The sequence below is a fragment of the Macaca thibetana genome, chromosome 5, assembly GCF_024542745.1.
Source record: "Macaca thibetana thibetana isolate TM-01 chromosome 5, ASM2454274v1, whole genome shotgun sequence".
Taxonomy (NCBI): Eukaryota; Metazoa; Chordata; class Mammalia; order Primates; family Cercopithecidae; genus Macaca; species Macaca thibetana.
The window spans coordinates 138,712,404-138,726,009 of record NC_065582.1 but is presented as its reverse complement, the minus strand read 5'-3'; the positions used below and the strand labels follow the sequence as shown (position 1 = coordinate 138,726,009).

General features: G+C 35.9%; 1 protein-coding gene across 9 annotated transcripts in view; it reads right to left on the bottom strand.

Moving 5' to 3' along the window:
* The window catches only part of CORIN (corin, serine peptidase), a 270,543-nt gene that overhangs the window by 176,793 nt on the left and 80,144 nt on the right, over nt 1–13,606 (bottom strand). For all 9 annotated transcript variants that reach the window (XR_007725852.1, XM_050791596.1, XM_050791599.1 and 6 more), the window contains one exon: nt 1,080–1,287. Coding sequence is in view for 8 of the 9 variants with exons in the window: in XM_050791596.1 (XP_050647553.1) it covers nt 1,080–1,287 (208 nt within the window). In the remaining variant the exon portion in view is untranslated. The remainder of the gene's footprint in view (nt 1–1,079; nt 1,288–13,606) is intronic.

The following is a 13,606-nucleotide window of genomic DNA, read 5'->3' as shown; positions in this document are numbered from 1 at the left end:
TTTTATCTGCCAATTTAACATAAATAAGAATTCAAACACACAGAAAAAATGAAACTTATTCTTGTATTACTATTCTAAAACTTTGTAACATTTTAATTCAGAAAATAATTGGTGTTATGTGTGAATAAGTAACACATGTTTTGAAATTTTTTTAAGTGTATACTTAATATTCCAAAAATTCCATGACATACTTTTGATTGATGTACTTATTGAAATTTTCCCTGATCCTGTTTGATATCATGCTGGAGAGCCTCTGTCTATCTCTCTGTGTCTACACTTTGCCCTTCTCGCCCTGCTCTGCCTCCCAGTGTTGAGTGGAAGAACCACCCAACATCTAAGTATGGTTGATACTTGCTTTAAAGTATAAGATTTGGGACTTTTGAACTGATGAGATTTAGTTGAAATTCTGGATCTCATCCACCATGCTCACATGAATTATGCACCCTTGTCCTCTGGTTGTGGATGACTTCATTTGGTGAGAGGCACTGGCAGATGGGAGGGTGGGAGGTAAGTGAGGTCAGGGTATTTATCCCTCCTTCTCTCTCACTGCAAGACTGAAGGGTTGGCAGCGGCCATGCTCCTCTGCCTAGGGTCATAGCACCTGGCCTGTCCGAGATCCTTCACCCATAGATACAACTCTCTCTAGGTGCTACTGGCCGTTATTCCCCTTCCATCTTGGGTGGTGGAACTATATCTCCGTATCATGAGATCCTGGTGCCTCCTATCACTTACTTGTTCTCTTAACCCTGCCCACAGCTCCATAAATAGTCTCTTCAAGAAACTCTCTTATCACCCCTTTGAGTGTGTTGTCTATCCTCACTGGAACAGCTATTATGGTATTCCTCTGATAGCATCAATCTAACATTGTGAATAATTTTTTCCCATAAATAAAATTATTCCAGATTTTCAAAACATTTCCATTTTCAAAGAATTAGAACTAGCCATGACTAATGTGGGGTTTTTTTACTCCTTTAATAACAACCAAAATGAAAGGGAGTCATTTGGATAATTTTTTTTTCTCCTAGGATACTTCTGCTATAACCAACTCTTATCACTGAATAATTTAGGTTCCCAAATACCTGTCATCGCCATCAATGATGCACTCAGGAAAGGCGAGACTACAGCCAAACAGCATGATATGTTGATAGCAACTGAGGCGATGGAGATACGTGAAAAACTTGAGGAACTTCTCCATTTCCATGTTTCTGACAACTGAGAGGAGAGGTGTTGGTGTGGAGTGGTAGGGCAGCATCTGACACTGGCTGTGGGTGATGTTCATGCAGGCACCTGGGAAGTAAAGACAAGCACATTTAAGAGTGGACACATCAGGAGCAGATGTTTGCAAACTCATTTAGTATTTGTTTATAAGATAAAGTATACTTACTGTAAGAAAAAATTTAGATATGCAATCATACACATATGTGCATGTAAGTATGTATATGTGTAGGATAATGAAATCAAGCTACAAATACTTACAGAGGAAGAGTATTCGTGTCCTGGGAAAATGTGTGGAAAATACATACTCTGCATACATAGCTGGTAGGCATATAAACTGGTAATCACCTTTTCTTTTGGATCCCAGTAGGGCAGGGCAATATGGATCCAAAAAAAATCTTTTCAACGTGCAAATTCTTTGACATTGTCAAGTCATTTCTAGAAATTTATCCTAAGGAAATAATCATATTTGTGAATGTGGATTTATCTACGGGGATCTTGATCTTTGCATAGTTTACACTTTTTAAAAGATAGAAATCATCTAAATATTCAGCAAAAAGTACTGTTCTAAATATATGGAACAAACAATAGAATATTTAGGTACATGAAAGATGCTTCAGAAGACTAATCACATGGGATGATGCTCATAATATAATAAATAAAAGTAGGAAGTCACAAAACAATTTATATACAATGATCTTGTTTTAAAAACACAATTTTGCACAGATTTGTAATCCTGTCTATGTCAACAGTTCAGGAGCAGCTCAGAGCCTCTGATATTATCGTCGCCCATAGTTGGCTCTTTTGGGCAAAACTACATCCATGGCTTTTCCAATGTCTTCATGCCAGAAATTTGCCTGGTTGACCCGATATAAACAAAAATGTTGATGTACGTTATATGATGGGATTTTAGGAGTCTCTACATTTTCTTTTTTATTCGGTATTCTCTTGTCTGTATAAAGATTCATTGCTTTTATTGTTGTTGCTTAAACAAGATTCTCTTATTCACAATTACCTCAGTTTCAAGGCCTAGTTATATGAAATCATATCTATATTATACATGAGAAAACTCAATTTTTAGAAGGCTAAGAAATCTGCCTAGAGGTGCATAGCCATTATGTATAAATTTCAGATCTGAAACTATGTCTTCTGAGTAATTTCCATTACTTAGAGCTAATGTAGAGGATTATGTTAAAAATAGTTCTTAAGATAATTCTTAATAGTTCATGAGAGGAAGAAGCTAAAAAGCATATAATGAAATATCACAAGGTCTGTATTTGTAGTAATATGTAATACACCCATCTATTTTGACCACATCTTTTTATCAGTTTCAATTATATTATTTTATTTAGAGGTTATCAGCTTTTGGGCTTATGCCTTTGATGGAAGCCCATATTTGAATAACAAAAGGCTCATTCCCTCCATCTAGCCAAAGAAACCACTGAATATTAAGAGATCATTTGAAAAATGCAAGATAGAAAACATCCTAGGGGTCGGGCATGGTGGCTCACGCCTGTAATACCAGCGCTTTGGGAGGCCGAGGTGGGTGGATCACAAGGTCAGGAGATTGAGACCATCCTGGCTAACACGGTGAAACCCTGTCTCTACTAAAAATACAAAAAATTAGCCGGGCATAGTGGTGGGCACCTGTAGTCCCAGCTACTCCAGAGGCTGAGGCAGGAGAATGGTGTGAACCCGGGAGGTGGAGCTTGCAGTGAGCCGAGATCGCTCCACTGCACTCCATCCAGCCTGAGCGACAGAGCAAGACTCCGTTCCCCACCACCAAAAAAAAAAAAATCCTAGGAATTTTCCCATAGTAGCATTTGGAGAGCTTCATTGTTTCCTTTACTGCCACATAACATTCCATTGTATGTTGTACTGGGATTTATTTTAAAAACCTCCCTTTAATAAATATTTGAAATGTTTTCAACTTTTTGCTATTATATTGCTGTAATAAGTAACCTGTACATATGCCTGAAATGTACAATAGATTCCCAGAAGTAGAATTGCTAGGTAAACGGATAAATGCTTTCAGAATTTTGGCAGCTATTGTCAAATTCCCCCATCGTCGAGCAATACCATTTTGCATTCTCGCCAACAGTGTGTGAGGATGTCTGCTTTCTCAGTCTCATCAACAGAGAACAGTGTCAAACTTTTGGATTTTTGCTAATCTGATAGGTGAGAAATTATATTGTAGGGTGATTTTTCATTTGCATTTAACTTGTTGCCAGTGAAGTTGAGCACCTTTTCATATATTTAAGGACCATTTGCATTTTGTCTTCAGTTTCATATCCTTGGAAGATTTTTCCTACTGACTTTTAGGGGTGTTTTTTCTACTTTTATAAGATCCTTATTAGGGAGATTAATGTACTGAAATATTCTAACACTTTTTATTTACTTTTGTGGTTCTGAGATTATTTTAAAGAACTAACAACTACATAATCATTTAATAGATGAATATATTTTATTCTACTTTAATCCAGCTGTTGGTGATAAAAAGATTTGAAAGTTGAAAAGTAGCCAGTTCAGAGGCAGAGCTCAAAATCGAATCTGGAGTAAGGTATGATAATATCTGACATTTGAGTACCCCTTTATAGTTTACAAACCACTTCTACCCTTATCTTTTAAGGTTGTATTAGTTAGGTTTGGTTTGGCTGTAGTGAAGGAAAACTGAATATAACATTGCTCTAAGCAGAACAAAATTTCTCTGCCCTCTAATAGTCTAGATGAGTGGTCCAGGACAGGAATTGGATCCCGTGGTGCCAGAAACATAGGCTCTTTATGTAGCCCTAACTTCATGGCCCAAGAAAGTGAAACCTATGGTCCAGACAGAAGGGTGGAGAAGTAGTAAAGAGGACAAGGGCACACTCTTACTATTTCTTAAGAACAGTTCCAGCTGCTACAAGACCCTTCCACATATATCCCATTATCCAGAACTTCGTTACATGGCCACATCTAGTTGCATGACAGGCTAGGATTATTCCAGTTTGACATGTGCCCAGATAAAAATGGGGAGTGGGATCAATTACAAATGAAGGAGAAAGAATACTGGTGTTCAACCAGAAACCTCTGCCAGAAAAATAAATAGAGAAGGCATCATTATACTAATTATAAAAGAAAATAAAGGTCGCAGTGGCTCACACCTGTAATCCCAGCACTTTGGGAGGCTAAGGCGGGTGGATCACCTAGGTCAGGAGTTTGAGACCACCCTGGCCAACATGGTGAAACCCCATCTCTACTGAAAATACAAAAATTAGCTGGGTATGGTGGCGGGCACCTGTAATCCCAGCTACTCGGGAGGCTGAGGCAGAAGAATTGCTTAAACTCAGGAGGAGGAGGTTGGCAGTGAGCTGAGATCACACCACTGCACCCCAGCCTGAGCAACAGAGCAAGACTCTGTCTCAAAAAAAAAAAAAAAAAAGGTACAACTATTTTCCTATTCAAGATGTTTGATTAAGCATATATCCTCCCTCCTGACACCTCACAAAAAAAAGAATAGTAAAGGGGAAAAAAGCATAAACTCATAACAGCAAAGAGCATAGAGAGGGGCTTCCATCAGTACATAAATATTTTTAGCAAATTTCCACCATCCAAAAACAGCATGCAAAAAATTTTGAAGTTTATGAAAGAGGATGAAGTCAATTTGCCCAGCAGAACCTAGGAGACGTTCCGGGCTGGAGTTGGCAGATAAGGCAGAGAAGAAGAACAAAAACTGGAACTAAAAAAGGGAGACATTAAAGATCTGTATATGAAACAATTGCTCCTCACTCCACCCACAGACACAGAATACAAGATGGCCAGGAAATTACCACCATTAAAAAGAAAAAAAAAGAAAAATAGTCATCTATCTCTAAAAAAAATTACACAAGTGGTCTGAAAACCGAGAAAACTGGCATGGCTATTGGTACCACAGATAAGGTTAATAATAACTGAAAATGTCACTCTGAAATAATAGAAATAGTTCAAGACAGAAGAGAACTTTTTAAAAAATCATCAATAACTTCAGAGTAAAGTGATCATGTAATTTATCATCCTACCCGAGAAAATTTAAAGAATGATAACAATGAGCAATTAATAGCTATGCCATGAAAATAACTCTAAACCATGACTGTCTCCTATGAGGCAAGATATATAGATTTAAATAGGTATTGCATCCATAAATGAGAATAGGATGCTAAGAAAAAGAAAACTCAGAAGAGAAAACCTTATAATCGACACCACATAAATGCAAAGGATCATAAGAGATTACTATGAATTATACAACAACAAATTAGATAACCTAGAAGAAATGCATAAATTCCTGGGTACATACAACTTACCAAGACCGACTCATGAAAAAACAGAAAACCTGAACAGCCCAATAATGAGAAAGGATATTGAATCTGTCAGACCTCTGAGCCCAAGCTAAGCCATCATATCCTCTGTGACCTGCAAGTATACATCCAGATGACCTGAAGTAAATGAAGAATCACAAAAGAAGGGAAAATGGCCTGTTCCTGCCTTAACTGATGACATTACCTTGTGAAATTCCTTCTCCTGACTCATCCTGGCTCAAAAGCTCCCCCACTGGGTACCTTGTGACCCCCACCCCTGCCCTCCAGAAAACAACCCCCTTTGACTGGAATTTTCCACTACCCACCCAAATCTTATAAAGCGGCCCCACCCCATCTCCCTTTGCTGACTCTCTTTTCGGACTCAACCCACCTGCACCCAGGTGAAATAAATAGCCTTGTTGCTCAAACAAAGCCTGTTTGGTGGTCTCTTCTCACTGACGTGAGTGAAAGAACCAGTAATAAAAAGTCTTCCATCACAGAAAAGCCCAGGACCTGACGGCTTCACTATTAATTCCACAGAACATTTAAAGAACTAATACCAATTCTTCTCAAACTCTTCCAAAAAACTGAAGAAAAACGAATATTTGTAAACACATTTTACAAAGCCAGCATTGCCCTGATACCAAAGCCAGACGAAGACACTACAAGAGAAGAAAATTACAAGTTAATAACTTTCATGAATATAGATACAAAAATCCTCAACAAAATGCTGGCAAACTGAATTCAACAGCACATTCAAAAGATCATTTACCATGATCAAGTGGAATTTATACCTGGGATGCAAGGATGTTTCAACATACACAAATTAATAAATGTGATACATCACCTTAACAGAATGAAAGACAAAAACCATATGACCATCTCAAAAGACAGAAAAAACACTTGAGAAAATTAAACATCCTTTCATGGTAAGGCCTACAACAAATTAGGTATAGAAGAAATGTACTTCAACACAATAAAGGCCATCTACCACAAATCCACAGCTAACAACATACGCAATGGGAAAAGAGAAAAGCCATCCTCTAAGATCAGGAAGAGAACAAGGATGCCTGCTCTTGCCACTACTAGTCAACATAGTACTGGAAGTCCTAACCAGAGCAATTAAGCAAGAGAAAGAAATAAAAGGCAATCAAATTGGAAAGAAAGAAGTTAAATGGTCTCTGTTTGCAACAACATGATCTTATATTTAGAAAAACCTAAAGATTCCACAAGGAAACCTGTTAGAATAAGCACATGCAGAAAAGTAGTAAAAGTAGTATTTTCAAAATCAACATAAAAAATCAGTTGTTTCAATCAGAAATGAAGGAGAGAAAAATAAAATAAAATTAAAAATAAAAATAAACCAGTTCTGCTTTTATACATTAACAACAAACTATATAAAAAAAGAAATCAAGAAAACAATCACATTTAAAACAGCTACAAAAAAAAAATACTTAGGAATAAATTTAACCAAGGAGGTGAAAGATCTTACACTGAAAATGATGAAGCATTGATGAAAGAAGTTAAAGGAAACACAAATAAATAGAAAAATATCCTGTATTCATGGTTTGGAAGAATTAATCTGATTAAAATATTCATACTATGCAAAGTGATCTACAGATTCAGTGCAATCCCTATTATAATTCTAATAACATTTTTCAAAGAAATACAAAAAATCCTAGAAGTCATATGGAAACACACAAAAAATAAACAACCAAAAAAAAAAAATTGAGCAAAAAGAAAACTGAAGGTTTCACACTACTTGATTTCCAAATACACTACAAAGCTATAGTAATCAAAAAAGCATGATATTGGCATATAAACATATAAACCAATGTAATCAAATGAAGAATCCAGAAATAAATCCACACATTGATGGTCAATTGATTTTCAACAAAGATGTCAAGAATACACAATGGGGAAACAATAGTCTCTTCAATAAATAGTGTTGAGAAAACTGGATATAAAGATTTAGAAGAATGAGATTAGCCTTTTATTTTACACCATACAAAAAATTAACTCAAAATGAATTAAAAACTTGCATTGAAAACCTAAAACTATAAAACTACTAGAAGAATACATAGGGGAAAAGCTCAGTGACATTGGTCTGGTTAATAATTTTTTGAATATGATCCCAGTGGCAAGGGCAACAAAAGTATAGACAAATGGGATTACATCAAACTAAAAAGCTTCTGCACAGGCAACAGTCAACACAGCAAAGAAATAACTTATAAAATGGGAGAAAATATTTGCAAACCATACATCTGATAAGGGGTTAATATTCAAAATACAAAAGGAATTTTATTTAGTAGTTAGGAAACAATAACCAAATTTAAAAGTGGGAAAAGGCCCTAAATAGACATTTTCAAAAAAAAAAACATACAAATGGCCAACAGGTATATGAAAAAAAGGTTCAAGATCTCTAGCCATCAGAGAAATGCAAATTAAAACCACAATGAGTTATTACCTCATACTTGTTAGGATGGCTATTACTAAAACAAAAACAAAAAATGAAAAAACAGAAAATAACAAGTGCTGGTGAGGATGTGGAGAAAAGGGAGCACTTGCACACTGTTGATAGGGTTGTAAATTAGTATAGCCATTATGGAAGACAGTATGGACATTTCTCCCAAAAAATAAAAATAGAATTACAAAATGATCCAACAACCCCATTACTGGCTATATATCCAAAGGATGTAAAATCAAAGTGTTGAAGAGAAATCTATACTCCCATGTTCACTGCAGCATTATTCACAATAGCGAAGATATGGAGTCAACAAAAATGTCCGTCAATGGATGAATGGATAAAGAACATGTAGTATATACACACAATGAAATACTATCTGGCTTTTAAAAAGAAGGAAATTTTGTCATTTATGACAAGACAGATGAACCTAGAGAACATTCTGTTAAGTGAAAACTAAGCACCAAAAGACAAAAACCACATGATTTCACTATATGTGGAATCTTAAAAAGTTGAACTCATAGAAGCAGAGAGTAAAATGATGGTTACCATGTACTAGGGCTGTAAGGGTGAGGATTGCGATATGTTGGTAAAAGGATCCAAAATTTCAGTTAGACAGGAGAAGTAAGATCAAGCAGCCTATTGTACAGCATGGTGACTATAGTTAATAATAATGCCCTGTACACTTTGAAAATTGCTAAGAAAGCAGATTTTAAGTGTACTCACCCCAAAAAATTATTTGAGGTTAAAAAATAAAAAGAGATCCAAGTGATATTAAAACAACTTTTTTCATATTTCGTGTAAATAAAGGCAGCATTTTGCATTGGGAAATAATGGGTTGTGAGCCCTCACAGAGGAACCAATTAGACTGGAAAATTTTGGTGCCTATTCCTGGCTGTACCAGGAAGGTAGTCAACTCGGGTCAGGACTACATCAGCAGAGTGGAATAATGAAGGTCATTCTCTATTCTAGATAATTCACCTAAGAAAAAACATTTTGCCAGAATGATTTCTGGGAAAAACTAATTTGAAAGGATTTTGTGTACTTAGGAAGATCCGTAAGAGGGTTACAGTAAGCTAAGAGAAAACACAAAACTGTAGACAGGGTCTCTCTATGAAGATTTAAGCTTCTTTTTTTTAAACTTTTATTTTAAGTTCATGGGTACATGTGCAGGTATATTACATAGATAAACTTGTGTCATGGGGGGTTGTTGTACAGATTATTTTGTCACCCAAGTATTAAACCTAGTACCCATTAGTTATTTTTCCTGATTCTTTCCCTCCTCCCACCCTCCACCCTCTGATAGACCCCAGTGTGTGTTGTTTCCCTCTATGTGTCCATGTGTTCTCATCAGTGTGAAAACATGTGGTATTTGATTTTCTATTCAGGTCTTAACTAACTGTAAACCAAACCTAAACATAGTAACTATTCTACTTCTCATAAGAGAAAATCAGGAAACAAAAGACACATTTTCTTAATGAGTGATTTATAACATTTGTAAAAAGTCTTTACAGATATAGTGAAGGCACAGTTAAGCCAATGTCTTGCTAAGTTATACAAAAATATGTAACTATTTTGTGCAATGCCATGTAAATTATCAGAGTTAAGTAAAAGCTAGCTGTTCTTGTCAAGAGAAATACGAGGCTTGGGAGTTTATTTTCTATATAATTGTATATATTCTAGACCAAACGTTTTCTAATGCAACCCTGATTCTCTTGGTGATGTATTTTGCCAAGCTTCAAGCTTTCACATGACATATATGTATATATGTAATTGTCTCTATCTTATTACTAAATGCACATTCATACTTGGTTTTAAGACGTTTAAATCGTAAGTAAAGGCTCATAACAAGCTGCAATTCATTCATTCAAGCAACTACTTACTGTGACAATGCTTTTAAAACAGTGAGGGGTCAATTTTTTTTGTAAATCAATTATTCACATTCCATAGAATTAAGTGAGATTTAACATTGCAGCTGTAGCAGCATCTGTCAGGCATTTTTTAATAGATTGTGAAAGAACTACACCTTGCCCCATAAAATCATCCATCCTAGAATTATGAATGATTGAATAATAACAATAATTAAAATGCATATAGTGTCTTCAAGTTTGTTAAACACATTTCTGTACATAGTATGGTGTTTCTACAGTCTGATTCAAAATCCTGGCTTACTATTTTATATTTATGTGGCCTTTGGCAAGTTATTGAACTCCTCTGTTTATCAGTTTCCTTATCTGTAAAATGGAAATAATAATAACTGTGTAATGGGCTTATTATAAAGATAAAACAATGTTTACACAATGTCCAGCACATAGTATGTGATATAGAAGTTTTTGCTATTATTATTATCTCATTCGTGACTCACAAAAACTCTGTGAACTAGACAGGGGAGAGATTTGTATCCAAGTTACATAGGTAGGAAAATTGAGGCAAAGACCCAAAGTAAGCTTTCATTCTGCTTTTTTCTTCTGGATTCTATAATGTATCTATTTATAAAGGGAATAGTTACTGATTTATATAGGAACAAAATTCAAAGTTGAATTACTTAGTTTTGCTTACTTGTACAATAAAACAATGCTGGGAGTTATAATTTTTTTTAAAAGTAAGCATTTTAAAACATTAGTCATTTAAAAATACGTATTCAGTCTCTATTATACAAAGGCACTTAGTGCTATAGAATATTTTTTAAAAAGAATTTGGAATTGGAACACATTTTACATATTTAGCCAAAATTTAACACATATAGAAATTATTTGTTTTTCATGCCAACAGTGGTAAAAATAAATTCTACAATGATGAGAGTATAAAAAATTACTTACTGGAGCAACATGTTCAATAAGTAAAGGATTTATTGTAAAATCCACTGCCTCACTAGTGGTTTGTTTTAAATTTCACCACTTATGAAGGTGATGAGATCTCAGTGGACTTTCAGCCCTATGTAGTTTATTGGGAGTAATTATGTAGTAATAATTAAGATTTGAGTATGGGAGTAATGAATTCTAGGACTAACAGGGCAGGTTTGCATACAAAAGCCTGGATTATACCAGCTGGGTATTGTGGTCCTTAATGTATTTGTAAAAGGCTCATTTAGATAACCCTCTCTAACTCAGAATCCTCTAAACTTAAAATCTATCATAAGTCAGAATCAAGTTGAGCAACTGTTTTCCTTTTTACTCTCTGATTCTGCAAAGGAAGATTTTTATGGAGAATAAGATTGTAAGGAAAGGCATGTTCTACATACTCAAAAGGAAACATTTAAAATGAACTTCTAGTCTCCTTAAAATACACATAAGACATGTCATTTCTTTCTTTTAATAAATATACCTTTTATCTTCTAATAAATATACCTTCTAGGTATGTTTAGTATATAAATATATACCTAGGTATATATATTTATTTAAACCAGGTTCATTGATTTGAAAGATAAAAGGTATATTTACCTTTTATATTTATTATTAATCGCTAAAAGATAAAACACTCCTGGGTGTGGAAGGATGTTTAGTTCATGTTATTAAACATGGTTTCTTTCTGGGTAGGGTAATTTGGAATGATTTTTTTCCTTCTCGCTTTATGCTTCCAGTTTTCTATACTGCTTAAATAGTAGATATATAATTCTGATCGATAATAAAATTATTATTTTTTTAAAAAGCTTTTAAAATAAACTAAAAAATGTGACCAGCTTCTCTGTCATAAGTCTGGCTTGTTTTTTGGTGAGGGATGTGGGAGTCAGCACGAAAGAGAAATTGTAGTATATGGGTCCAAAGGGGAAAAGGGAGCAAGTAGACTCCTCCTAACCTTTCTGGCTAGTATTTTCTGAGTTCTTATCATGTGCCAGACTGTTAGACTAGCTCCACTGACAAGTCTTGCAGTGGCTTCTTCTATAAAAGCAGCAGCAACCTCAACAAAGAAGGAAATTCTGTCATATCATACGGTATGGAGGAAACTTGAGGACATTATGCTAAGTAAAATAAGCCAGTCACAAAAGTGCAAATACTGCATGATTCCACTTACCTAAAGTATCAAACATAGTCAAACTCATAGAAGCAGAAAGTGGAATGATGGTTGCCAGAAGTTGGGCAGAAGGGGAAACGAGGAGTTGCTAACCAATGGGTATAGAGTTTCAGGCGTGCAAAATGAAAAAGTTTTGGGGATCTGCTGTACAACAATGGGCACATTAACAAGTGTAATGTATACTCAAAACTTTGTTAAGAAGTTAGATTTCATGTTTTCTCTTTAACAATAAAGAAATTAGAGAGAGGGCGAGATGGACGACTAGACACATACAAGTGGAACAGCACCCCTGGAGGGACTGAGATGACTGGCATGTTTTTTTTTGTTTTTGTTTTTTTTTTTTTTTTAAGAATTGCCTCATTTATTATCTTTCTTTTTTTATATATATTTTAAGTTCTAGGGTACATGTGCACAACATGCACATGTTACATACGTATACATGTGCCATGTTGGTATGCTGCACCCATTAACTAGTCATTTACATTAGGTATATCTCCTAATGCTATCCCTACCCCTCCTCCCACCCCACGACAGGCCCCGGAGTGTGATGTTCCCCATCCTGTGTCCAAGTGTTCTCATTGTTCAATTCCCAGCTATGAGTGAGAACAAGCAGTGTTTGGTTTACTGCTCTTGCGATAGTTTGTTAAGAATGATGGTTTCCAGCTTCATCCATGTCCCTACAAAGGGCATGAACTCATCCTTTTTTATGGCTGCATAGTATTCCATGGTGTATATGTGCCACATTTTCTTAATGACTGGAATGCTTTAAACAGATCTTCAGAGGGAAGGCACTGAGAGTGGATAGAGGGAAGACACAGAAGCTCAGCTGAAGAGGGAGAAAGTTGGCACCTGTAGGGCCAACTCTACGGGGAAGTTAATGGTGTTTGATGTGTCCCCAGGCATTTTAGCTTCACTGCTTCTCATGATTGGCTGTGATATGATTGTTTGGCCATTACCCAATCTCTAGAACAAGCTAAAGAAACTCTAGGAAAAAAACTTTAGATGTAAGGTTTCCATTTCTATGGATTTGGGGTTTTGTCTTTTGTTTTGGGGGATTCTTTGAGTCAAGGTTTCACTCCATTGCCCAGGCTGGAGTGCAATGGTGAGATCTTGGCTCACTTCAACTCAACCTCCCAGGCGCAAGTGCTTCTCCCACCTCAGCCTCCCAAATAGCTGGGACTACAGGCGCTCCTCACCATGCCCGACTATTTGCATTTTTTGTAGAGATGGGGTTTTGCCATGTTGGCCAGGCTGGTCTCAAACTCCTGAATTCAACCAATCCACCCACCTCAGCCTCCCAAAGTGCTAGGATTTTTGGGGTTTTTTTTTTTTTTTTTTTTTTTTTTGAGTCAAGGTCTCACTCTGTTGCCCAGACTGGAGTACAGTGGTGAGATCTCGACTCACTTGAACTTCAACCTCCCAAGTTCAAGTTGCTGGGTGTGGCATGAGCCACCACACCCGACCAAGTCTTCATTTCTTTCCCACAGCAACCTCCCATATTATTCATTTAAAAAATTTTTTGTTTACTTTAAAGGACACATTATATGGTAACACAGTTACTGTGGCTTAACAGCTATCAGGACATCATAAATCAGTCTCCTGA